The 24,940-nt window shown below is 44.9% G+C and overlaps 1 protein-coding gene across 1 annotated transcript in view; it reads left to right on the top strand.

Annotated features, from left to right (window-relative positions):
- Positions 1–9,355: 9,355 nt before the first annotated feature.
- The window catches only part of GAP43 (growth associated protein 43), a 92,364-nt gene continuing 76,779 nt past the window's right edge, over positions 9,356–24,940 (top strand). The window contains exon 1 of the mRNA XM_015420685.1: positions 9,356–9,705. Coding sequence (XP_015276171.1) covers positions 9,676–9,705 — 30 coding nt within the window. The 5' untranslated portion in view covers positions 9,356–9,675. The remainder of the gene's footprint in view (positions 9,706–24,940) is intronic.

Here is a 24,940-nt window from a genome sequence, read left to right as displayed (position 1 = left end):
AAAGAGGAGAAGGAGGCACAAAAAGAACAGACACCATACTCACACGCATCATAGCATCACTCTAACCATACAACCCCCTAGGTATACAGGAATAAGGTACATTAGGGAGGTATCTGGATTCCTTCATTATGTTTGGTATGAAAACCAGTCACATAACACTGGAGCACAAATGACGGCAGAGAAAGCCATCGAGCAAAAGAGGCTTAACATGCCTGAAGTAGCCCTCAGCCAGCAACCCCTTGGAGACTAGCAGGGGTGTGACTGATCTTAATGGCGTCCCAGGATGTCACAACCTCCTGTTTGGCTACATAACTGGAAATGGTGTTGGGGGATGCCATGGAGCCCCTCCATCTTCTCCCTGCTGCTCTGCTGAATCCTGGTGTGGGACTGGGAAGTGCTAGCAGGGGTCCTCCCACCAGTGGTGAGCAAATGGAAACCAGAGCCTGAAGTCACTGTTCGAAGCATGTAGTAAGTTACCAGACAGCCCTTGAATGAGTTCAAAGCACAACTGAGGCATAAGATGTATGGGGCTACCAACTGTCCTGCTGGAGCAAGGCTTCTGTGCCTTTGAAAGCTGCAGATAATATAGCAGACTCACCTGGCAGAGCTGTCCCTATCACTGGTCACTCATAACAGATACAACTCTGCTGATCAAACAGCTATCTGTTAAGCAGCTTGCTATGGTGCAAGAACCAAGCTGGAAGACAGAGTGGGCAGTCACATAACAGAGCAGGTAGATGCATACTGATGACTGCAGCTTTGCTCATGTTGTAGGCTCAACGGTATCCATCCTAGCCTCTCCTCTGGCTGGAAAGCTCCCTGCAAGAAGCCAAAAGTGACACTAGGACAAAAATGTTCTACAGCAGTAACAAAACTGCATGTGGGCTCAGAAAATGCCGGTGTGAGCTATGGATTTAAGAGAGTGGTGCCACTCAGATGTTCTTTCTGTTCCTGTACCTCTCTCTATCCTCTTGGTGGTCACCCCATTGCAGGATTCACTAGCGGGGGGGGGGACATAATGTGGCCACCGTCATATTAAAGCAGCTGCACAGGAAATCTATCTGCAGTTTCTGTTTGTGCTGCTCTGCGGGGCTCTGATCCTGCAAGGCAAAGGGAGCCATGAATGCTTTGCCAGCAGTAGTAATGACCGGAGTGGCTGGCAGTCACCCACAAATGTGGTCATGCTCCCTGTTTTGCCCATTTGTAGCATGGCATTGTACATAATAACGGGGCACAAAATTCGTCATTGAAAAAAAATTAAAAATGTCAACTTCATTTTTTAAAAAAACCTCTGCAAATGTAAAGATTCTGAACTAGGGTTGTTAGTCCAGCACTGGAGTGCTAAAGAATGTTGGCATTTTGACATAACTTCTAGTGCAAAATTAATGTCACCGTGTCAGTACAACACTCTAGGATGTACCCAAAACTTTATGGAAAAAGCATAGAATTTTGGGCAACTCCTAGAGCATTGCATCAACATGGTGGCACCACTGCCAGGGTTACACTGGAAGTGACATTGGGGCATTGGGGCAACACCAACCTCTCCCCCCTCATTTTGCTTCCACTGCCCCACTGAGCAGGAGGAGGAGCTGGAAGCCTGGAGACAGAAGGTCTTCCCCCAAGTGGAGATCTAAAGGTAAGGTAAAGGTTTCCCTTGCTCAAAAGACTCTGACTCTAGAGGGTGGTGCTCGTCTCTGTTTCCAAGCCAAAGAACCAGCGCTGTCCAAAGATGTTTCCGTGGTCATGTGGCCGGCATGACTGAACACTGAGGCACACTGAATGCTGTTACCTTCCCACTGAAGCGGTACCTACCTACTTGCAATTTCTTGCTTTCAAACTGCTAGGTTGGCAGGAGCTGGGGCCAGAGATGGGAGCTCACTCTGTCATGCGGCACTAGGGTCTCGAACTGCCAAGCTACCGACCTTCCGGTCTGCAACTCAGAGTCTTAACTTCTGAGCCACCGCAGCCCCTCAGTGGCTAGCATGTTTATTATTCTGAACGAGTACCAGCCTTGAGATAGGAGATTTCAGTTTGGTGGACCTGAGCTGGAGGGGGGAGCAGAAAGTTGGGAAGCTGAGCCCAACCAGTTTCATGTTCAGCAAGTCCTAAAAATAGATGGAGCTTGTAGAATGTTTAATGGATTGTTTTTAATATTGTGATGTGGTTTTAATTGTAAGCTGCCTTGAGCAGGACTCTGAACAACAACAACAACAAGAGATTGGATTAATACCCACCCTCCACTCAGAGTGGCTTACAATCTCCTTCCCCCCCCCCCCACAACAGACACCCTGTGAGGTAGGTGGAGCTGAGAGAGCTCTGAGAGAACTACTATTGAGAGAACAGCTCTGAGAGAACTGTGAGTGACACAAGGTCACCCAGCTGGCTGCACGTGGAGGAGTGGGGAATCAAACCCAGTTCTCCAGGTTAGAGTACGCCACTCTTAATCACTACACCAAACTGGCTCTCAAACAGGTGGCACAGGTGGACAGGTGGGACAGAAATACCTGGTTTGAAGAATGCATTTTTTTCTGGCAGGTTTGAAATGAGCAAAACCTCCATGATGTGTTATAAAAGTTTTTTCCCTCTGACAAGAGAACATGCTGGAAGGGAGGAAGTTAGTCCAAATGTGTAGTGTATCCAGCCCTGACAGGGCCGGGCATGTCCGGACTTGCCCAGGGACAAAACCTCAAGCTTCGCGCCTAAAGACAATGGGTCAGTAGGATCCTAGACCAGCCCAATCAGAGGGCTAGGTCCCAGACCATGAGGCCAATAGGCCTCTCGGTTACTGTAAATAGCCTATCGGGAAGTGGGGGTGTGTTATGGTGGTGTGTCCTGAGGGAATATAAGCCGGCCTGCGAGCCGGCCAACTTTGTCTTGTTCCTGACTAATAAAAGTATGCTTAGCTGAAATCACTCTCCGTCTGCATACTTTTCAAAATGCTTTCCCGCTTACCTTCATACAAATGCTAGAAAGATCTAGCAAGAAAGATAATGGGTGGGTCAAGCTCTCCCCCTTCCCCAAGCAAGGAACATTTGAAGGTGTCTGGAGTTTAATGCTAGAGAGTCTTCAGGAAAGAAAACTCTGGGATCCTCAGGAAAAACTTTCTTGACTTGGCCTGACAGGGTCAGTGGGAGATATGATAAAAACTCCTTGCAGCAGGAAGGAGGTATCGTTACCGGCTAAATAACAGGAGAAACTTCCTAACTGTAAGAGTGGTTGAACAGTGGAACAGACTGCCTCAGAAGGTGGTGGATTCACTGGACATTTTCAAGCGGAGGCTGGATGGCCATCTTTCTGGTATGTTGTAGAGCTAATTTTTGGCTAGATGACCTGCAAGGTCCTTTCCAAGAGCCGGCCAACTTTGTCTTGTTCCTGACTAATAAAAGTATGCTTAGCTGAAATCACTCTCCGTCTGCATACTTTTCAAAATGCTTTCCCGCTTACCTTCATACAAATGCTAGAAAGATCTAGCAAGAAAGATAATGGGTGGGTCAAGCTCTCCCCCTTCCCCAAGCAAGGAACATTTGAAGGTGTCTGGAGTTTAATGCTAGAGAGTCTTCAGGAAAGAAAACTCTGGGATCCTCAGGAAAAACTTTCTTGACTTGGCCTGACAGGGTCAGTGGGAGATATGATAAAAACTCCTTGCAGCAGGAAGGAGGTATCGTTACCGGCTAAATAACAGGAGAAACTTCCTAACTGTAAGAGTGGTTGAACAGTGGAACAGACTGCCTCAGAAGGTGGTGGATTCACTGGACATTTTCAAGCGGAGGCTGGATGGCCATCTTTCTGGTATGTTGTAGAGCTAATTTTTGGCTAGATGACCTGCAAGGTCCTTTCCAACTCTAACATTCTATGATCTTCCAGACCTCTTGGAGAATGGGAGATGTGCCACAAGACTGGAGGAGGGCAGATGTTATCCCAGTTTTACAAAAAGGGAGGAGGGATGACCCAGGAAACTACAGGCCAGTCAGTCTGACCTCTGTCCCAGGGATGATACTGGAGCAGGTTTTAATGGGATTGATCTGTAAGCATCTAAAGGACAACTTGGTGATCCGGGAAAGTCAGCACGGATTTGTCCCCAACAACCTCATTTCCCTCTTTGATCTTACTAGAATTCAACGAGATCTGAACACACTGGAAAAGTGGGTGGATGTGAACAAGATGCAATTTAACAAGGATAAGTGCCAAGTTCTACATCTGGGTAACCAAAAAGAGTAATATGAATACTAGATGGGGGATACACTTCTGAGTAGCAGTTCATGTGAACAAGATCTTGAGGTAAGGGTGGACTGAAAGTTAAATATGAGCACCCAGTGAGATACAGCGACAAAAAGGGCTAATGCAATCTTGGGGTGTATCAACAGAGGCATAACATCCAAATCACAAGATGACAGGGGTCATTTCCTGCGGGAACGCACAGGAGCGGAGCTCCGGCAGTAAGGAACCCAGGGGGCGGGCATATGCAATAAGCCCCGCCCCCTGCTCCCAGCAGCCCTCAGTTGGGCCACAAGGAGCAAGAAGCAGCCAGGTAAGTTGCAGAGGGCCCCCTCCCGGCCTGCCTTCAGGTACAAGCTCTCCCTCGTCTGTGAGGGCAGATCTGTGCACACCCCCCCCCAAATAGCTAGCAATCCAAAACAGTCCAGTGGAGCCTGAGCGGTGGGTGTTGCCTTCTGACACACTTCCGGTGATGTCAGGGGGTGTGGCATATGCAAATAAGTTACACTGATAAGTTATGCTAATGAGCTCCTGCACCTCTTTTTCTACGAAATGACCCCTGCAAGATGTTATAGTCCTGCTGTATGTTGCATTGGTCAGGCTGAACCTGGAGTATTGCGTGCAGTTCTGGAGGCCTCCCTTCAGAAAGGATGTAGACAGAATGGAGCGGGTGCAGGGAAGAGTGACGAGGATGATTTTGGGCCTGGAGATGAAGCCCCATAGGAAAAGGCTGAGGAACTTGGGAAAGTTTAGTCTGGAGAAGATGAGATTGAGTGGGGACATGATTGCTCTCTTTAAGTGTTTGAAGGGCTGTCACTTAGAGGAGGGCAGGGATCTGCTCCTGTTGGCAGCAGAGGGTAGGACTCACAATAATGGGTTTAAATTAAGGGCGGGAAGGTACCAGCTGGATATTAGGAAAAACTTTTTTACAGTAAGAGTTGTGCAGCAGTGGAATCAGCTGCCTAGGGAGGTGGTGAGCTCCCCCTCACTGGCGGTCTTTAAGCAGTATCTGGACAAACACTTGTCAGGGATGCTCTAGGTTGATCCTGCATTGAGCAGGCGGTTGGACTAGATGGCCTCTTGAAACTGACATGACTAGTTTGAAACTGATAATAATGTTTCCAAGGCTGGAGAATTCCACCCCCTGTTGCTTTGAAGTTCGGTAAACATTTTGTTTGAGCAGGGATAATCTGTCTGGAAATGTATCCATTCACCAACCCACAGGAACCTACAGGAACTGCTTGAAAGCTCGTGGAAAGTTTGTGCGAGTTGATCTGCCACAAAGTCCAGTTTGTAAACCTTGAAGTGGCCAAAATTCATCACAGACTTTATTTCATAAGGTAGTTTGTGCCTATCCCTAAACACTAGCAGTGCACTCCTCAGCAGAGTTACACCCATCTAATTCCACTGAAGTTAGTGGTGTAATTCTGTTTAGGATTGCACTGTAAAAGATATATGGTGAGATGTGGCATAGAGTAAAGGGGAGACATAATTTCAGTGAGTCTACATGTTACTGTGGCGTGGATCCAGGTGGCCACATCTGCTGTAGAAGAAGAAGAAGAGATTGGATTTATACCCCGCCCTTCACTACCCAAAGGTGTCTCAGAGCGGCTTACAAACTCCTTTCCCTTCCCCTCCTCACAACAGACACCCCGTGAGGTGGGTGGGGCTGAGAGAGCTCTGACAGAAACTGCTCTTTTTCAAGAACAGCTGTGCCAGAACTATGGCTTGCCCAAGGTCATCCAGCCAGGTGTAAGTGGAGGAGTGGGGAATCAAACACGGTTCTCCCAGATTAGAGTCCATTCACTTAACCACTACACCAGTTTGGCCGTCTAATGGGCAATAATGTTGGATCCAGTATAACCCCAAGATTTTTAACTGAGTCAGCAAGGGTCAGCTGAACACCATTAAAAGTGGAGAGCATAATACCCTTCAAGTTCTCTGCTTTCCCAACCAGAATTACCTCTGTCTTTTCAGGGTTTAGTTTCAGTTTGTTCATGCTTAGCCAATTAACCACAGCAGCCAGACAGCTATTCAAGACTTCCACCTGGCTATCCACCTGGAGAAATAGATAGGGATATACAGAGCTAGGTATTGTCAGCATGGCTTGACCTGGACAGCACAGGCTAGCCTGATCTCATTAGAGCCTGGAAGCTAAGCAGGGCTGGCCTTGGTCAGTATTTGGATGGGAAACCATCACGGAATGCAGGGGTTGCTATGCAGAGGCAGGCAATGGCAAACCACCCCTGAATGTCTTTTGCCTGGAAAACCCTAGAGGGTCTCCATAAGTCAGCTGTCACTTGACACCAAAGAAAAATATCAACATATTGATGACAACCAACCCCAAAACTATGGATGATTTGTCCTAAGGGCTTTACATAGAGACTGAAATCATGGGGGAATCAGATTGCACCATGTGAAACCCTACGGAATAGGCCCCACACTGATAACTGGTTTCCAGCAGCAACCCTGTGAGTGTGATCTGAGAGGAATTATTTAAACCAGTTCAATACACATCCTGATACCTACTTCTACCAGGCTCCGAGTACCTCAAAAGATGGCATGATCCACTGTACCAAAGGCTGCAGATAAATCCAATAAGAGTAACAAAGAGTAACATGTCCTTTGTATACACTCAGATGTTGGTAATCATCTAAAACTAGCAGAGCTATCTCTGTCTCATAACTTGGCTTGAAATCAGACTGAAACGGGTCCAGCACAGATGAATTATCCAAAAAGACCTGGAGTTGGTCTGCTACTGCTCCCAATTGCTTTGTCCTGAAAGTGCTTAGGAGAGTTGTGATGGACTGCAAACTTAGAATCTCAAGCTGTACCATGGCTAGGATTGTCAAGTCTGGCAAGCATTGGAGATGGGGACATTGGGGTGGAGCACTGCCAGGAAACCTGAAAGTCAATGATCTCTAGGAACATCCAGAAATCCTGTGATATTACCATAGAGTTGCCAGCAATTTCTAGAAATCATTTCCAGGTTCTCCCAGTGGTAGCAGGAAATAGGAGCTGGGAGCAAGGCATCCCCTGACCCCACCAGAGGCTCAACAGGATTAACCGTGGCTGTATAGGCATGGTGGGAGGCTGGCATGGAGTTTTTGTTTTTTCACTTCCCTTGAGTTCAGTGGGAATTTGTATACCTCACTAGGTGTCCCCCCCCCCCTCCCGGTATACTGTTATGGTGGCAGTGGGGATGAGATGTGAGCTGAAGGATCCTAGACCCAACTAAGCCACAGTCCTCCCCAGCACACTCTCTAAAGTGCCCATTTCTGGTTCTTCTACACTGTTGCTAGATTTATTGTCAATAAGCACAATGCTAGCTGCAGATAAGCTTGTGCATCTCCATGTTATGCCAGCATAGTTGCTATCCATGGCACAGCCATGTGTTGTTAATGAAAAGGTATGCATTTCCCTGCAGTTAAAAACCAGTGGCGCAAATCTCAAGAGGAGATAAAGGATTTGGAGACAAGAAATGATGAAGTGTTGTACAACTTAAAAATCCTGTATTAATTATTATTTTAGAAGCTGATGTTCATTGGCAGGAGGCAAACAATAGCAAAACACCATGAAGTGAAATTAAAATAGAAACCAAGAGAAACCAAGTGGTGGTGTATTTGATCCTTGGGGTGTATCTTCACAAACTTACACCAGTTTTATACCAAGTAAATATTTTATCCCCCACCTTGGGAAAAAAGGGTTTATGGTAACTGTAGTTTTATTAAAGTGGTGAGCATTCTACTTGAATTCCCTAACTTCCTTCCAAAGACTACAGTTTCCAGTCTAAGCAGTTACACCCTTTCTAAGCCCACTGACTTCAGTGGGCTCAGAAGGATGTAACTGATTAGGATAGCACTACTAAAGAAGTTTAATTTTATAGCGTAGATTTATTGTCTGATTAAATCAGCTGGCCACAATCCAAAACATTGTTAAGCATGAGTTAACTCTTTGATGTTAAAGATCTTAAGTGACTCTAACTGTATATGAGACCATGGTTACAGCTGGAGTTGACATCTTCAGTTCAGAGGTGAAATGGTGTCCAGTACAGTTAAGGATAAAATTGGTCTATGAGACACTCTTGGTGATGAATACTGATGAATTGTTGGCTAACGTTCAAGAAATATATTCACTGGGGAAGAAGTTACTGTGTTTTGTTTTTGAACTTCCAGTTCAGTAATTCTGCGGCAGCTCAGATCCACACATGTCCTGGCTGCCTACCTCCATGAATTTTCACATTCTCAGACTCATGCAATGCAAACCTAAACACAGTTACACCCTTCTTAAGTTCACTGACTTTGATGGACTTAGAGAAGCGTAACTCTCTGTGGGATGGCACTGTTAGTCACTCTGCCCCACATTCTCAGAAGTCACACACATTCAATATTTCTTATTGATAATGTACACAGCATGTGCAATAAATATTTCCATGCATGTAGATTCCCATATACAGATATGCAGATGTAGATCCACAAGTTTCTCAAGATGAAGATGGGATCAAATGCTAACACTGGCCAATTGAGTCCTACACAAACATTTTTTGGCATTCGGAAATATTTTGAAAAATGAATTGTTTTAAATGTGCTTTAAATATCATTGGCCATCGGCTGTATAAGAACACAATGAGTTTTGCTGGCATGTACTTTTTGCGTATGACCACGTGGGAAGGGGAGACAGCCGCAGACATTTCTTTCTGGTTTACCTTAAGACTGTGTGTTGGGTTCCACTCTGCACACTAGCTCTTTCCAGAGGCTGGCATCACATGTGCTCTTGATAGCCTGTGTGCCTTACAGGGGAAAAAAAGCACCAACTTGTTTCCTTAAGACACATTTCTGAGAATGGGGGTCCTGTGCCTGCTCCTTTCTTTCCCCCACTGGGCTGTGAAGAGATCATTTGTGTCAAAAAGCAAACACCCAAACCGAGACGCTAAGAAATAGAGCCGCTTTTCTGACAAGCCCTACCTTGCCACACCCCCCTGAACAATCCTCGGCGTCTCCCCTCCCCCCCCCCCCCCTTTCCTCTCGCAATCTCTGTACAGTGTGGGGAAGTCGCCGGGTAATTGGGTCCAGATTGGATAGGCTTAAATATTCATGAGGCTGGCAGAGGACGGCGAGGGGGTGGCTGCCTGGATGGTGGTGGTAAGGGCGGGGGGCGGGGAAGTGACTAGTCCCCGAGAGCTGCCAGTGAACAATTCTGGGAAAGAGCGGGCGAGGGGGAGCGCGAGGCAGAGGGGGAGCATGTGCGCTGAGGAATAGCTGTGGACCTTCCAGTCACTGCGAACTGCCCTGTCGTGTGTGTGTGTGTGTGCGTGTGCGTGTGCCCGCGAGTGAGAGGAAGAGGGAGGGGAGGGAGTGGAGAGGGTGGGGGGAGAGATAAGAGAGAGAGAGGGAGAGAGGAGGAAAAAGGAGAGAGGAGAAGGAAGGAAGGAACAACAAGGAAGAAAGGGACTATACAACCATGCTGTGCTGTATGAGAAGAACAAAACAGGTAGAGCTGGAGATTTTTTATACTTTCTTGCCGCTGGGAAATTCCTAGAATCTTGGGGGGGGGGGGGGGGGGCGTGTTGAGAGAGAGGTGTGCAGGCAGCGGAGGGAGGCTTTCAGCGGCTTCTCAGCCGCGGTGTTTTTTTGCAATTTCGTGTGTGTGTTTGTTTAAAGCATCTTTCCCACTGAAGGCTTGTCACATCACACCCTTTCGCTGAATTGCGGGTGTTTTGGGGGGGAGGGGGCAGAGGGCTGGTTGCCTGTGGAGTCTGGGTTGGGAACAGGGAAGGCAGAGAGAGAGAGACCCTCTCCCTTTCAGACAGACACCTTTGGGCGGGGGACCTGTAGGAAGATGCGTTGAATAGGATTTTCTGTCTTGGATTTGGAGGGTGTGGATGTGAAGGGGAGGAGGGCGAGACAGATGTGGTTCTGTGGGGTGGGGATGTATGCTTGCTCTGCCCCCTCCTCCAGATTTTCTGAGCGAGCCCAGACCGACATAAGGATGCTTTCTGTCCGTGGTTTCTTGATTTCATAGAGATTGCAGGGCAGGGGCTCCCAGAGAGCTGGGGTGATGGGCGGTATTTTCTTCTCTTTAGTGCAACTTGAATGCATCCATCATTTTCTTGTCTTGCCTTTCTTTTAAGGGGTGACGGGGGCAGTTAATGGAATGGAAACTAAATTAGCTACTAAGGGAGATGGGGTGGGGGTGGGGGCATGGGGTTCCCCCTCCAGTAATCCCTTTCCTACCAGGGGCACTTGGACAACTGAGCACCAGCTGGTAAAGAGACAGAGGACCACGCCTCTGTTAGCTGTGAGCTCCGATGGGATGGGAGCAGTATGAACTTGGTGGAAAACCAGTTAATATCTTAGTGGTCCCATATGGTTTGGGATTTTTTTTGGGGGGAAAGGCTAATAGTAAGCATGGAGAGGTTGAAAAAACACCTAATTTTTAGCTATTAGGAGGGGGAAATATTAAAAATATATAAAAATGAACAAGATAGCCTCCTGCCCCTCCCCCATCACACCTTCATATTGAACTGATTCACTTCTCAGAGTGTTGCAGATCCTCCTTGGTGGTTTATGTGATTTCTTAGGGATTTACTCCAGATGTATTCAGACCAGGGTGGGAGTTTGGCCTTTGATGTCTGTAAAAGGTTTTGGGATATGTGGAGGATGAATACCTGTTTTCAGGGCAAACTCCATAGACTGCTTGTAAGGCAAATAGATGGCTGCTTCTTTCCAGTGTATTTACCCCAGCAAACCAGAATGCAGTATTGTTGAAAATCAACTCTTCTAGGAGCTGTAATGGTTTTTGCTCATTCCTTTAGGATACTATAGTGTTTGAAAAAGGCATTTGTGAGCAATGTTGTTCCTAAGCTAAGAGCTGGTGGTGTAGACTGTGGAGGGTGGGGCTGAGCAATGGGAACCCCCAGTTGCATTAGCATTTCCCCCTAGTGCATGTTTTAAGATGCCCCCCCCCATTTCTGATACATTGACTATTAAAAACCTGAAGTGAGGTAGACCCAGAACATGTTGCAGCCAGCCAGGCGAGCACATTTGGTTGGCATATGTGAGATGAAAAGGGAGGGAGGGAGGGAGGGAGGGAAGAGGAAAGCAGACAGAAAAGCAAAAAAAGAAAAAGAAAGAAAAAAAGGGGAAAAAGAACATAGCAGTGAGTGGCAAGGGCTTAGCAAATTTTTCAAATAAGGTAGCAGATTCTGGAGAGTTAGGAAGTGATAGGCTGCGAGAGCCATTTTCACAAGCTTTTCACCAGCTGGGCTGCAGAACACATGGCCAAAACCCTGCCCACCTCACTCCTTACAAGCTTATATTATTTTCTGTGTTTTTTTTTTTACATTTTCCCAGTTTTGATATGTTTATTTATAAATTATTGGCAGATAGATCCTTAAAAAACCAGCCACCAGCTTAGTCACCAGCCACACCCCTTTCCACACCCCTGTGGCTAAATCTTCATAGAATCAGGCATACATCCGGCATATATCCCTACGGATACATTATCGGAGAATCAAGCCTAAAGCCAGCAGTCTTGCACATTTAAATATCTACATCTTTGTACAATTTGAGGTAATACTTTCTCAGACACAAAGAGACACACCCATTCACATATATACTCCTTCATATCCAGCCATATACATATTCATTCATGCAATCCTAACTGCGTACTGGTGCACACATGTGCAAAGCTGTATTCAGACACACCCACGCCTCCATACATCCCCATTCATGCATTTGTGCAGCATTCACACACAAGTGGAAATCACACTTATAAAATATACTGGTACATAACAAAGTTTGGGAACTAGATCCAGCACTATTTTGTACAAGCTTTAAGTGGGAAAAGAAAGGAACATCTTCCATGCTTGCATTCTCTTCCTTATCTTTACAGTCATCATAATAGGAGTGCTAACAAATGACCATGATTTGAAGAGGGTGTTTCAGAAATACAGCCAGGTTTCCCTGTTACCTGGGGAATCCCTCTTTGTATTTTTGCAGAAGAGCAAATAGCAGAAATTCTGCAGTCAACTGTTTTAGGTAATATGTATGTGTGCATCTCCTTTGGTCATGTATATTTGTGTGTACATGTGTCTCTGTGCATCCAAAGTCATATGCATGGCATCTTAGAAGGATGGATACTGAAAAAAAAGAAACTTATTAATGGTGAAAACATAAATGTCCTTCTATCATGCTGTTCTTCCCTCCCTCCTTGCACATATGTGTATAAATTGCATCTATAAATGCAATTTCAGTACATGAAACTCAATATGATACCCTACTGGCCTTGCTGAAGAGCTACCCAGATTTTTGATGCCCCTATAGCCTTTAAAATACATCATTAAACTGTTGAAAGTGTGGCAGGTGGAAAGTAGAATCCTGGAGTTTGGGAACACCTGCACTCTGTACTTGAAAATCTACTCTAGATGTACCTCATGAACTAATAGCTATGCAAATCCTGCATTGTACTATGTATTGGAACAGACAGATAGTATGTGTGTTATGGGAGGGAGTTCTAGCTTTGCCCTCTTGTAGGAGAGATGATCCTATTTTCAGTCTTGGCTCTTCTAATTAAATGCACTGTTGCTGGAGAGAAAGAGAGGTTTTGAACCCTGCCACACCCATGAAATCAAAAGAAGGGAGGAGGTGGAAAAAGAGAGCCTGCATTTCTTTCCTCCTCCACATGAGCAGCATAGATAAGCAGAACTGTATCTATAGAGATGCTATTTAATGCAAGTGGAGAGGAAGGCAAGTGTTGAGGGACCGTTCTGGCAATTACCAGCCAGATAGTGCAGGGCCTTTTAACACCAGGAGGCAGAAAGGCGGAGGGGAAAATGGAAAGAAAGAGAGGTGTAAGCACTGTTTGAGGATACATTATTGCTTCTGGGTATCTCAGACCTCATTGGAAAATATCTTAATTATGCTGTATAATGCAGAGACTGCAAACTTGCAAGGTGTGTTTGTATCTTTAAAAGCTGGGTCAGGTGGGGGAGGGGCAGGAGGGAAGAAATTTTCCTTCTGTGGGGAAAGCATCTGAGGCTGATCTACAGCTGGTTTAAAGCAATAGCTTCACAATAAAGTCAGCTGAGCTGTATCAATTGACACCAGCTGTGATCACACCCCAGTTTGTCTTCTAAAGGGTGACATGTCACGTGGCATTTTCAAAACTTTTAATTTTAGTCCAAGATTGTGGCTCAAGGTTCTTGAGGCCTCACACCCTTTTCCTTGGATTTCCCTTTTCTCTTCAATCAAGTCTCCACAGCAGGGAAATGTTCACTTTCAGCTCTTCCCTCACAATTGTCTCAACTCCTTGGTTATTATAGGAATAGATTTTTTCATAAATCACTTAACGTAGCCCACTTCCCCATTGTACATATAAGCTTCCCAAGGGGCTTAATTGAAAGCAGTTCTTCCAGCATGGAAAACAGAAGTATAATGGTTAGTGGAAAATGCCAATTTCTGTTTGTCAGCACAACTTTCCCATCAGTTGTGAAAACTGCAGGCAATTTGTTTTTTAAAGCACCCACAACGTGGTAAGGGATTCTCAAGAAGCTAAAGTCAAAAGAGGGTGTCAGTTTTCCTCAGCTGGGCAGGTATTTGAGAGTGCACAAGAAGCAGTCTTTCAAATGAGAAGGAAGGAAGGTTTTCCTATGCCAGTGTAAGATTTTTCAGAACTCACAAGTCCACCTTGCTCTCCTTCAGAGTGAAAATATGGGCCAGTACCACACAAAGAGAATATGTACAAACTGAAGCTCCTCCCCCCCCCACATGTAAAGATGCAATGATGATGTGATTGCCTTTGGGACAATGATCATAGACGATGAGCTCAGAGTATGTCCTCTTGGCTGCAGCCATCTTATGCTGTCAGCTCATCTTTTCCCCCCACACCAGATTTGTTGAACACGAAGACTTCTGCCATCTTCTTTGGCTGTAACAGTCACAGTTTCCCCCATAACCATGGGGGACAGGACTCCACTGGTCAAATGCCACTGGTCACACACTTTCAGGCTGTCTATGCCTTCTCTGTGCTGAAGGGTGTGGATGACCCCCAGACTCTGCTTGTCCTTTTTTCCCCTACAAAAATGTGTATTATTATTGTTTTTCTCAGTCCAGCTGTGGGCTCGTGTGGTAACCAGCAGGTGCCATGTGTTTCACACTGTGCAGCCCAGGTACCTTCCCTGCCCCATGGTGTAATGTTTATGCACAAATAAAGGGTTTGTTTTTATACCACACCATGGAGGCATAAATTATCAAAAGGTTAGAGGGGTTTTTCTCTCTGCTCCCTTGATCTGTGAATTTATCACCTGCAGGCTCCCTCATGCTGCTATGGGATAGTGTGTGTCAGCTGATCGTGATGAATGGGTTCACATACCTTCAGGGTGGACAGTTTTTCAAAACAGGTATTTGCATATCTGCCTGACTCCTGATAATGGTGGCCTAATTTTCAGAACTGCAGTGACTCACAAATACGTTGACTGTGTGTATGTAGAGTTTAGGGGTGCCAGCCTCCAGGTGGCACCTGGGAATCCCCCAGAATTACAACTAATCTCTAAACTACAGAGATTAGTTGCTCTGGAGAAAGTGGAAGTTTTGAAGGGTGGACTCTGTGGCATTGTACCCCACTGAGGCCCCTGTACTCCCCAGGCTCCATCCCCAGATCTCCAAGAAATCTTCAAATCTCCAGAAACTTCCCAGCCTGCATCTGGCCACTCTATCTCCCGCTCGTGGTTAGGGGGGGACCTGGCAACCCTAGTAGGGTTCAACAGGCAGAGTGGAGACATGGTATGTTTTCTTTGGAGTTGTATGGCACTGTAGAGTTCTGACATGAGGACCTTTTCATGCTTTGGTTCAGGGGAGAATTCTTTAATATAAGAAATGAAATAATGCAAGAAGACAGAGAACTTGTTCACACCATATTTGTGAAACCACCACATCACATGGATCACTTGGTTTGCACGGTCACTCCTCAAGCCAGTACCATTGGCCCGGTGGAAACTGGCACTGGTGTAAAAGTTTCTGTGCAACCAAGATGATCCTACAGTGTGTGGTGCTTCATTATCTTACTGCTGTATTGTGAATCCCAACAATCTAGGATCAGTTTTGTGGGTGCAGGCCTGCCACAGGGACCAGTGTATGAACTGAGCCGAACAGTGCAATCCTAAATAGAGCTACATCTTTCCAAGTGCATTGACTTGGATGCACTTAGAAGGATGTAATTCTGCTTCGGATTGCACTTTAACTAACTTACTGTGATCTGAGTTCCCATGGGCAACAGTCAACTTCAGCTCCATTTGCTGGAGCTTGAAAGTATGAATAGTAAACAGTTTCCAGAGCTCCGAATTAGAGACTTACTTTGTAGGATGTCTTACAACCTGAATTCTGTATTTGAAAGCCACATTTTACAATAGTGGTTCAATAAAGAACTTGAAAAGGTACAGAGAAAGGCAACAGAAGAATATGAACAGTTTTCCATATAAGGAGAAAAAGTTGGAGACTTTTCAGACTAGGTCATAGTGAATCTTCGTAAGTCAAAATGCTATAAGAAGACAAAGCAAAAATGACAAAAGTTAAACAAAATTACTATAGAACATTCAGAATTTCTTCTTCTGGTCAATACTGTATGCAGAACTAAAAAGAGGCTGAAAAATGTCACTACCAAAAAAGAGCTAACTAATGAAAAAGAACTAAAAAGAGTCTGAAAAAATATCATCCACCTGAACTTTATCTAAGGCCCTCTTCAGTTGTACACCTGGCCACATGGGAGACATTTCTCCATGGTGGGTGGAGGCATGTGTGTATATACTACAGGAGTGTGAGTGCACCTGAAATGTGAGTCTTTCCTATGTGATTGCTACCTTCAAGGTGAAGAGTGCAGCGATCAGGATGGGAAATGCCTTCTTGACTGGCCCATGTGGTTACACACATGTTGCAGCCATATGGTATAATATCACAGGGAAGTAGCTGCCACACAGCTTGGTAAGTGTATGTGTTTGTGTGATGGTTTTTTAAAGCAGGGCCACAAAAGGGCAAGAAGAGAGACCTCAAAGTATGTGGGAATTAAAAATTGCCCAAACGCTATTCAGAGTTGCAAGTGAATAGAAAGCAGTAATGATCTGCACTGGCCCACAGTGGTAGAGGTTAGCAAGTTACGTTTCCTCTGTTTAGGATCTCTGAATCTCCTTAAGGACTTCTGGAATCCATAATGGTGCATGGTGTTAGTTAAAGAGAGTAGGAGAATTTTGCAGTTTCACATAATTCCAGAAGTGGAAGGCATGAGTCCTTTGCTACAGGTTTTCAACAAGCAATTCTTTTGCACCCCCCCCCCCATATCTCTCTTGTCAAATCTAGCTGAAACAACATTGTAGCTGATTTCTTGTGGTGCAATGCAAACAGCTGTGGTCTGCATGTGAGTGTTGAAATCGCATGGGTAGAGCCCACCATCACATGGGTTGACAAGCACTTTCCTCCCAGCCAGGTGCTGATCAAATGGGAAAGACCCACATGATTGGTTCTACCCATGTGACTGTATCATTCACACAGCCCGCGGTCAAATGAAATTGTGCCATAGGAGAGCAGTGGCCATGCTACTGCTGTCGCTGTATATAGTGGAATCCAAGGCTTGCTTGCTTATGTATTTATTTATACATACAGTGTTTTTCCCCCAATGGAGACACAAAGTTGCTTACAACATTCTCCCCTTCTCCTGTTTTTACCCCCACAACAACCCTTTGAAGTAGGTTAAGCCCAAAGTTATCCAGGGGGATTCCATGTCAGAGTAGGGATTTGTACCTGAGCCTCCCAGATCCTAACCTGATACGCTAACCATTATGCTATACATGCTGGTTGGTGGGTTTAATTGCCATTGGCTATCTTTGCTGATTTTATCCCTGAATTCACAGAGGACTAGCTACATGCATGAGTTTGAAATGTCAGTGGCTTATAGAATGAAGATGGTCAGAGAATATTTATCTCCTGAGGGAGTTAAATATTCTCTGACCATCTTCATTCTATAAGCCTCCTGAGGGAGTTCATAAACTTCACCTTACCTAGAAAACTATCTCCCCTTTTAGACTGCACTTTAGTAGGCTGAACAGGTCAACTAGATGAACCATTTATAACCACTAGAGGTAAAATTAGTATCAAGAGAGCCAGTTTCACATTACACTGTTTCCATTTCCCTCCTCTAAGCTTTCTAGTGATAACGTCTCTTCGTGGATGCTACTCTCTCTGTCAATGAGCAGTATATCCCTAATTCACATGGGGATTCTGAGTTTTAATTGACTTAAAATTTGCATAACTGTTTAGAATTTTCAGATGTAAGGTCAGAAATGGTTCCACAGTCAGTCTTTTGTGAAGGAGAAAAAGCCCATAATTTTGCTACCCAGTAATTTACCAAAACATTAATTACTGCATATAATATACCGTCAGACAAGTAGCATCTTTGCAGGATACAGGAGGAGGGATGGGCAGAGTTGAGCCCTTTTCTTGTATGGGATCTAGTAGGATGAGGCTTTTCGCTCCACAGCATCTGTCGGTGGGGCTTGGGACACTCAAGAACTTCATGCCAGCAGTTTTGCAAGGCAATTTTCCACTTTGTTAGACTTTGTAGACAGTTTCTCTCCTCCCTCTTGCCATTATGCAGACAACTCATCCTTTTCATCCATGATAATGCAATATCCCTGTGGGGAAGCACACCCGTTTGCTTATGTGGAAAAATAACATTAGGAAAATATTGATTTAACTGTCTTTAGTGCAATAAAGGTTTTGTTCTTTTTGAATAAAGTGAATAGCACCATCTCCTCCTGCTCTACATTTCCTCCCACGTGCCCATCTGTTCTGCTTCCTATTCCCCCCCCCTTGTGTATGATTCACGGTTATAAATCATTTATCCCTCTGGGTAGCCCATGCCCATACTTCTTAGTCAGCTGGTCCTTTCCCCTCCTTTATCTGCCCTGTCTTCTTCTTCTTCTGTTTCTCTCATGGTCTGCCTCTGAAATGACATACACAGACCAAATTTTGTCATCGTGTCTTGGGTGTTTTCCCCCCAGCTTGCATAAATTTGTGCCCACAAGCTTAGAGGAATAACTTATGTCACATATAAGTGATGCTAGGACCATGATGAATCATTCTGGGGTAGGGCTGTGGCTCATTTGTAGAGAATATGCCGTGTATGTAGAAGGTCCCAGGTTCAGTCCCTGGCATCTCCAGTTAAAAGGATCAGGCAGGAAGTGATGTCAGAGACCTCCTCCTCAGAGACTGGATAGCTGCTGCCAGGCAGAGTGCACAGTGCTGACCTTGATAGACCAGTGATTTGACTCAGTACAAGGCCACTCTCTGTGTGTACATTTAATAGGGCTGCCAGTCCCATGGTGGGGGCAAGGGATCTCTTGCCTCAGCTCTCTTTCCTGCTGCCACAGGGAAAAAACGGCTGTTAGGCCTATAGCATGACATCACTTCTGGTAAATCTTGGAAGTGACATCATACTTCTCTAGGAATCACCTAGAAAAATGTCTGTTCGGCCTATGACATGAAATTTCTTCTGGAAAAAACCTAGAAGTGATGTAATGCCTCTCTAGAAATCGCCAGAAACTCTGTGGTAAAACCTAAAGAGGGTTGACATCATTTCCAGGGTCTTCTCAGAAGTGCCATCCTGTCATTTCCTATGGCTGCCCCCCCCCTTTTTGTTAGTTGACAGTTCAAGGCCTGACAAACTTATATGTATACAACAGGGGAATGCCTTGGCTTCTGTGCCTGTTTGTTGGCTCTCAAGGCAATTAGCGGCCACTAAGTGAAACAGAATCTTGACTAAATGGGCTACTGGTCTGATGCAGCATGGTTCTTGTGTTATGATCAGGTCTGAATTGGTGGTCTCTAGGGGTGGCTAGGCTGGATCTGGATGATGACAGAAGAATGATTACCTATGAACCATATTCTATGGATCTACATAAACCATTATTCTGGGCCTGAACAGGTTACAAGCACAGTGTAATGACAACAGCAGCCCAGTGTTGTTAATCCTCAGTATCTGTTAATAAGAGAGAACACGGTCATCTCCAAATATGGTAGTTGCATTTTGGATATTATGGCTTGCACCATCAATTGACCTTGTCTCCATGTACTTATTTTATGTTTTAAAGCAATAATGTCCCTTGAAAATGAGTTCCATAGGTTAATTATATGCCAAATGAAGAAGTGATATCTTTTGTTTGACTTACATTTGCTGCAGATGGCCTTGGACCTTTTTTATTTTGAAATTATTGTTCCCTATTTACTCTCCTCACACCAATCATGTTTTTCTAAAACCTCTGCCTTGCCCTCTTTTGGTCACCACTTTTCAAGTCGTCCACATTTCTTTCATCATTTTACTTGCATATTAAAATATCTTCTCCAACACTGCTACAGTTCTTTCTGAGATGGGGTGAGCAGGAGTACTCTGGGTTGTCTTATTTTTCATTTACTTTCTTTAAAAGTTATGATAAATAGTTATTTTCTACTTTGTCTATATGCACTGCAGTAATACCACTGGTTATTTGTAGGTATTTCAGACTCAGTGAATGCACTTAAGCCATCTTTGGATTGTCTGGTTATGACTTTTGGTACAACAGGCTCTTGAGCACAATATGACTTGGCCTTTTTGTTTGTTTGGTTGGTTGGTTTGCCCTTTTGGTCTGATCAGTCTGATACAGTTCAGTCCTGGGAGGAGCATGCTAAGATCATGCTATAGCATTTTTAAATGATTGATATAATTTGTAGCACTCCTAAAAACATAAGACCTGCCTTGCTGACGCAAAGGACATATTGTCCTGCATTCTGTTTCCAACAGGAACCAAGCAGATGCCCTTGGGAAGCTAGACAATATGGCACAAGAAAAAGAATCTTTGGTATTGGGTCTTGCTTGTTTTGATGGCTCTTTGACTCCTACAGCAAATCGCCATACATCTGAGTTTATTGGACTGCCAGTGTAGACTTAGAAGTCACATTGACTCTTCAGTCTCAATCAATGTTCCCTCTAAGCTGTGGAGTCCTTTGAGCAAAAATTCCACTTTGTGAGCTACTGGCATTAGAATTGTGAGCAAGTTATTTGGTTACTGCATAAATCAGTTTGCTCTGGAGCCCTCCTTCCCGAGCTAAGACAAAAACGTGTGAGCCGGAGGCTAAAAAACTGTGAGCCAGCTCACACTAACTCAGCTTAGAGGGAACACTGGTCTCAATTGTCATGTCTGGCTATGGCTACAACTCATTGTATTAAAAACTGAAAGCAATGCCCTGACCTAGATAGCCCAGGCAAGCCTAGTCTCATCAGATCTTGGAACCCAAGCAGGATCGACTCTGGCAAGTACTTGGATGGGAGACCCTCCTTGAAATACGAGCAGTCGGGAGGACAGGGCAGGCTTTATTCAGCCTCCTCTCTGAATATCCTGCTGGCCCCCAGGAGGGATCAGTCATCAGAGGTCTCCATGACTTCCAGGTGCCATACAGTCAATCACAGTTGCCATGACTTCCAGGTGCATGCACACACACATGCACATATAAAAAATACCAAAAATATGCCCCCCCCAAAAAAAAAATCCCTGAAAGCAACATGGAACTGCAAGTTAATTTTTATGTACCTTTCAGAGTTTCTGATCTGTTGTATGTCTGAAAATAGGACCCTAGCTGACCTGAAGAGCCTAGCAAATTGTATTGTAAATGGAGTGGGACTGTCCTTTCCAGCACTGGTGTTTGTGGGAGTGGCAAATTTCCTAATATGATCAGGGCTGCTGAGAGCCATAATGGGATGTCAGACAGGGATATACCTCTGGGCGTTCCTCATTCCACCCATACCTCATGAAAACGAACTGCATGACTTGCTCAGCTCCTTAGGCCTCCAGGACTATGGAATCTTGTTCCCCTTGTCATCCCCCAACAAATGTAGTGGCCCAGGATATTTACGCCACATCCTTTTCTTGAATTTTGGCTTTCAGGCTGTATAGTGGAAGCATCCTGAGAAAAGAAGCCTTGCCGTCCCTGTACCTCTGGTAGAGCATTCCAGAGTTCCCATTAGGTAATGGAAATATATATGTGTGTTAGCATGGGTGCCCTATATCTGGGAAACATTTCGCTCATTCAAGGTCCCCCCCTCCTTTGTGTTTCCTTGGTCTGAGAATTGGCAACACAAATTTAATCTGAGGCCATTACACTTTGCTATTTGTTATCATCAGCTGACAATCAAGGGACATAATATACATTATAGCAATCATAATGGCAAAAATTAGTCTCTCCTCAGTAGAAGCAAATTGAAAGTAGTGAAAATTGTTATTGTCCGCAGTGGTCCCTGTATTTATTAATATTTATTTGCTTATATTTATAGCCAAGCCCTAATTAATTTGGCATTTGGACAGAATCATCTCTCTGCAATGTGCATTCATCCACTCACATTCCTAGCATTCTGAGCTGCTTGGCTGCCCCACAGTCTTAACTGTTCAGAAGGGCTTCAGTTCTTAAAGTTCAGTAAGAGAAGACACTATTGTGGTTGCTTGTGTCTTGGGGTAAGGGTAAAGCAGAGACAGAAAAGGAAAGGCTCAGATCTGCCTTTGAACAAAGTATGAATGTTCTGATTGGCCCCTGCTTAGAGACATTAGTAAGGGGCATCCTCTAGTAGGCAACCAGGGTGTGGTTGCACTTTAGAATCATAGGATCGCAGAGTTGGAAGGGGCCATACAGTCCATCTAGTCCAACCCCTTGCTCAATGCCGGATCAGCCTAGAGCATCCCTGATGAGTGTTTGTTCAAACACTGTAAGACAGCCAGTGAGGGGCAGCTCACCACCTCCCTAGGCATCTGATTCCACTGTTGCACAACTCTTACTGTAAAAAGGATTTTCCTAAGATCCACTCGGTACCTATCCTCTGCTGCCAGCAGGAACAGCTCCCTGCCCTCCTCTAAGTTACCTCTCTGCCCTCCTCTAAGTCATAGACAGAGGTGTGGGCTTAACCGAGTCTTTGAATCACATAATTTGTGTTAACAGAAGACAACAAAGCTGGGGCTACTCATGCATCTCCCAAATTGCTGCTACTGTGGTCTCCAAAGTGGAGATTGGTTAGGATAACAAACATTTGTTTCAGGGCTGTTAGCATGCATCCACCCATGATTAGGGATCCCAAGTCCCCCCGGGGGGGTGGGGAAACCCCCGCCCCAGAGGCCCGTTCCCCGGTGGCGCCGGATCGGGCCCCGGGGGGAACTCCGCCCCAACGTGCGCGTCACCCGGAAAGGACGGGAGGACGCCAGGCATGCTGGGGGCGGGGCCACGGCCATCCAAGGGAAAACGCGCGCACCAGACGCCGGCCGGGAGCCCCCCGCTCCCGGCAAAGATCCACTTGGCAACCCTACCCGTGATACAGAAGGAAACCTGGAATATTTTGTCAGATCCCTTTACTTATTACTATTTTTCTCAGAAGACTGTGTGTTGGCAGTAAATTCTGAACTTTACTCATTTCCATTGACATGCAGATTTTTCTTTGCACAATCACAGATTCTGAAAGAGATGCAAGGATCCCCTCAACACACTTCTACTTAATGCCTAAGCAAATGAAAAGACAAGGCATTGGGTAAGGTTGCCCGGCTTCCCTCTATGGCAGAAAGTTTCCCACCAATTGCCTCCAGTGCTTGCTGCCTCTCTGAGCAGCAGTAGGAGAAAAATATTTTTACAACCCGCTAGTGTTCTCTGTGCTGGTATATCACTTCTGGGTACAACCTGGAAGTTACAATGGATGGCTCTAGGAATCTCTGGAAACTTTATGGTAAAACCATAGAGGAGATTCAGGAGATTCCTAAAGCTATTCATAGTAGTATTCATAGTAACATAGTAACGTTGGTCACATTGATGATGTTACACCCCCATGTCCTCAGTCTTAGCATTCCTACTGGCTGCCAGGCTCTGCCTGGCAACCTATTGAATTGTTGTAGGATGGTAAAGAGGCCTTTTCTCAGAATATCATCTATACAACATGTCATTTGGTCACATCTTGAAGTATGAACTTGATAAGTTGAAAAGTCCTTATATTTAAGTACTGTGCCAACTTAATATTCCTTGTTTGTTCCCATTATTTCAAAGGACAATATTACTTCTTCCACTAGATATTACTTTCTAAATCTTGTTCTTTTGGCCAACTTCCTATTACACATTTCCCCAATCTTAAACTGCCATCAGAAGGTGTATCCATACACAGGGAGGGAAAATTAACTAGTGATTCCCCCCCCCCATATTACTGTTGTCCTGATGAGCATCTTGTGGTATGTCTCAGGGATGGATGATAATGGAGGAGCATATTAGTTATTTGAAAGGCTTACCTCTCAATTGAAGCTTTCTCAGTTGGCTTTTACATGAATTCAACATTTAAAACAATTCAATAAATAACCAGCAATAAGAAGTAATGTACAGCAGTTAAACTATTTCATTTCTAAAAATGACCAAAAGTATACAAAAAAGGACTAAACTGTTCCATTTCTAAAAATGAGCAAAAGCATACCAAAAACAAGGAGAAGACCTAGACACAACCTAAATCAACCCAAACCCTGAATGAATAAAGAGATCTTTTGTTTAGCATTTGTTGGGCACCCAGGGAAGGGAGCTTCACAGTCAAAGTGCCACCATGATAGCCATGTCACTGTCTCTGATGCTCCCTCTCCCTTGAAAAATGCCATACAGAAGATCTGAATTGTCTGCCAGTCACTTTAGCCTCTTTGTCCTATCACTGGGTAGGCTGTGCAGAAACCAGAGCTTTTCTAAACAATATGAATCATCCTGATCCAGGTACTGGATCACTGCTGAAATTTGGTTTTTTTAAACAGTTGTTTTAGAGCTGGAGCTACATATTAAATGTATGGCTGCGACAGAAAATGGCAATTACCAGATTCCTTATTGTGACAAAGAAGGATGATAGGGGGAGATAAACATAGGGTGTTTCTACACACTTAAAATCAGCTTCCTATCTAAAGAGTTCCAGTAACAAGTAGCACATATAAGCCTTCCTTGCTTTGACTGAAAGGAACTGTTCTAATCACAATGGGGTTTACAATTATTGGAACAAGGAGTTATTAATTATATCAGCAGTCACCAATTGCTATACAGTTCTTGGTTGAGGTGGGAATCTCAGGAGTATTCCATTGCCTCCCGACTCTTTGGGTTAGCGTGTTTGGAAGGAACACAGTAAAACCTGGGCTGGATTAAGACATGCTGAATCCCTAAATTATATCAAGGGAAGAGGCCACGTAGCCCTAACCCCAATAGAAACATTATGTACATAAGGCCCCTCATAGTCTGAAGGCCGCAAGTGTAGTTTGGTTAGTTTGTATGTGAACCCAGTAGGGTTGTCAGCCTCCAGGTGGGGCCTGGGGATCTCCCGCTTTTACCACTGATCCCCAGCTGACAGAGATCAGCTCCCCTGGAGAAAATGGCTGCTTTAAAGGGTGGGCTCTATGACATCCTACCATGCTGAGGCCCCTCCCCTCCCCAAACCACACCCTCTCCTGGCTCCACCCCCAAAGTCTCCAGGTATTTTCCAACCCAGGCTTGGCAACCCTAGAACCCAGCTCTCAGTTAGACCAATAAATACTAGTTTTGTTACTATAAATATGTTTCTGAAATGAATGAACTCCAGCGATATCTAATAATTATCACTCTCCCCATAATAATAAAGAGAGTAGCTAGCTAGAAAGCAGATGAGTTGGCTAGAAAAGCAGGCAGAA

This window comes from Gekko japonicus, unplaced genomic scaffold, assembly GCF_001447785.1.
Source record: "Gekko japonicus isolate JY-2015 unplaced genomic scaffold, Gekko_japonicus_V1.1 scaffold1272, whole genome shotgun sequence".
In the NCBI taxonomy this organism is placed as follows: Eukaryota; Metazoa; Chordata; class Lepidosauria; order Squamata; family Gekkonidae; genus Gekko; species Gekko japonicus.
This window is presented reverse-complemented; position numbering and strand designations above follow the sequence as displayed.